The sequence below is a fragment of the Gavialis gangeticus genome, unplaced genomic scaffold, assembly GCF_001723915.1.
Source record: "Gavialis gangeticus isolate Ggan-Ray unplaced genomic scaffold, GavGan_comp1, whole genome shotgun sequence".
In the NCBI taxonomy this organism is placed as follows: Eukaryota; Metazoa; Chordata; order Crocodylia; family Gavialidae; genus Gavialis; species Gavialis gangeticus.
This window is the reverse complement of record NW_017729024.1, coordinates 21,975,688-21,977,101: the sequence shown is the minus strand read 5'-3', so window position 1 is coordinate 21,977,101 and position 1,414 is coordinate 21,975,688. Positions and strand designations below refer to the sequence as shown.

Genomic DNA, 1,414 nt, shown 5'->3' with positions numbered 1-1,414 from the left:
CAGCACATTTACACTTGTGGAGAAAAAAGCTACCTTCTTTTGTTTATTGTTTATTTTGCCTTCTACAGATTTCAGTTTGTTTTTTTCCTTTCTCCTTCCTTAGCTCAGCTTGCTTGGTCTTTCTTTAATACTCTAGGCAATGCTCTTTTCTCTTTGGCTTTCCTGACAGTTCCTGGCAAATGGTTTTGCTGCTTTGACTGTGCTCTATTAGTTGCTGGTTCCTGGCAAATGGTTTTTGCCTCCTTTCTTCTCAGTTTTTCCTGCCTACTTTCTTCATCCCTCTTTTTTCTGGTTTCTCTCTTTTCTTCATCTTTGCCATGATCCTTCCCACGTGGCAATTCTCCTTCTTCTTTCTTACTCTCCCACCTGTAAGTCCTATCCCAAGCTAATTCCCTTTTCTTTGACTATGATCTTTCCTGTCCCTTGCCACAGAACATAATTTCATCCAGAGGAGAAACTGAATCTCCAGTGGTTACTTGTGATGATCTATGAGGTGACCTGCCTGAAGAGCTTGCTCAGCAGTCTTAGAGCAGGTCAGTCATTCGTACGGGTCACCTGGAGTGCAGCACCAGTGCAGGCACAAGGGGCAGAGGACTGCCTATTAACATGCAACGGCGAGAGGGTCTCCAGCTATTGGAAGGAGCCGCCTCCAAATGAGAAAATCAGCTGCTCTGCAACACATCCACCAAGTTTCAGCAAATTATACACAAGAATAATCACTTTATACTATGCCATTATAAGGGGGGAAATGCGGACAAACAGAATGGACCAGATGTTAGTCCACTGTGGATGGTCACAGAGCATCACCCAGACATAGCCGCTCAGAGGCAACACACACAACTAGATGAACTAGTTTAGGCTCCAACACCCCAGCACCCACGGTTCCAGATAAGTGGGTGGGAACAACGGGGCTGTTCAGCACTCCCCAAATGGCTCCCGCCTCCCCATGGGGGTCCAGAAGGGGTGTGTGTAGGCAGGGAGCATTTTGCTTTGGGCCAGTGTGCTGGGCTGCATCCCTGGGCAAGGGGGGTGAGGGGCATCCCATGCATCCTGCACCACCAAGGCCCTGGCCTCTGCTGCGGGGTCATTGCCAGCAGCTGGCGAAGTCTGCAGTGCCAAGCCGAGGCCCTTGGTCCTGCAGTCAGGGGCCAGGACTCCTGGGTTCCTTCTGCTCCTGCTGCCCTGCCGGATTCCTCCCCGCGCCTCAGTTTACTCCCTCTGCGCAGTGGGTGCATTCCGTCGCCCTCCACGCCAACCCTCCCCGGCGCGGCTCCATCCAGGGAAGGGGCGGCCTTACCTGCCAGGCAGGCGGTGGTGTCGATCCACTGCAGGAGCTGGCCGGCGCTGAGCTCGCCGCGGTGCGTGGCGTGGGCGGGCAGGATGGACCGGGTCGTGTGCACCGCCCCGCCGCGCT

At 53.5% G+C, this 1,414-nt stretch overlaps 1 protein-coding gene across 1 annotated transcript in view; it reads right to left on the bottom strand.

The window, feature by feature from the left end:
• Positions 1-1,414, bottom strand: part of ACOT12 (acyl-CoA thioesterase 12) — a 113,786-nt gene that overhangs the window by 89,367 nt on the left and 23,005 nt on the right. The window contains exon 2 of the mRNA XM_019518187.1: positions 1,298-1,412. Within this exon, the coding sequence (XP_019373732.1) occupies positions 1,298-1,412 (115 nt within the window). The remainder of the gene's footprint in view (positions 1-1,297; positions 1,413-1,414) is intronic.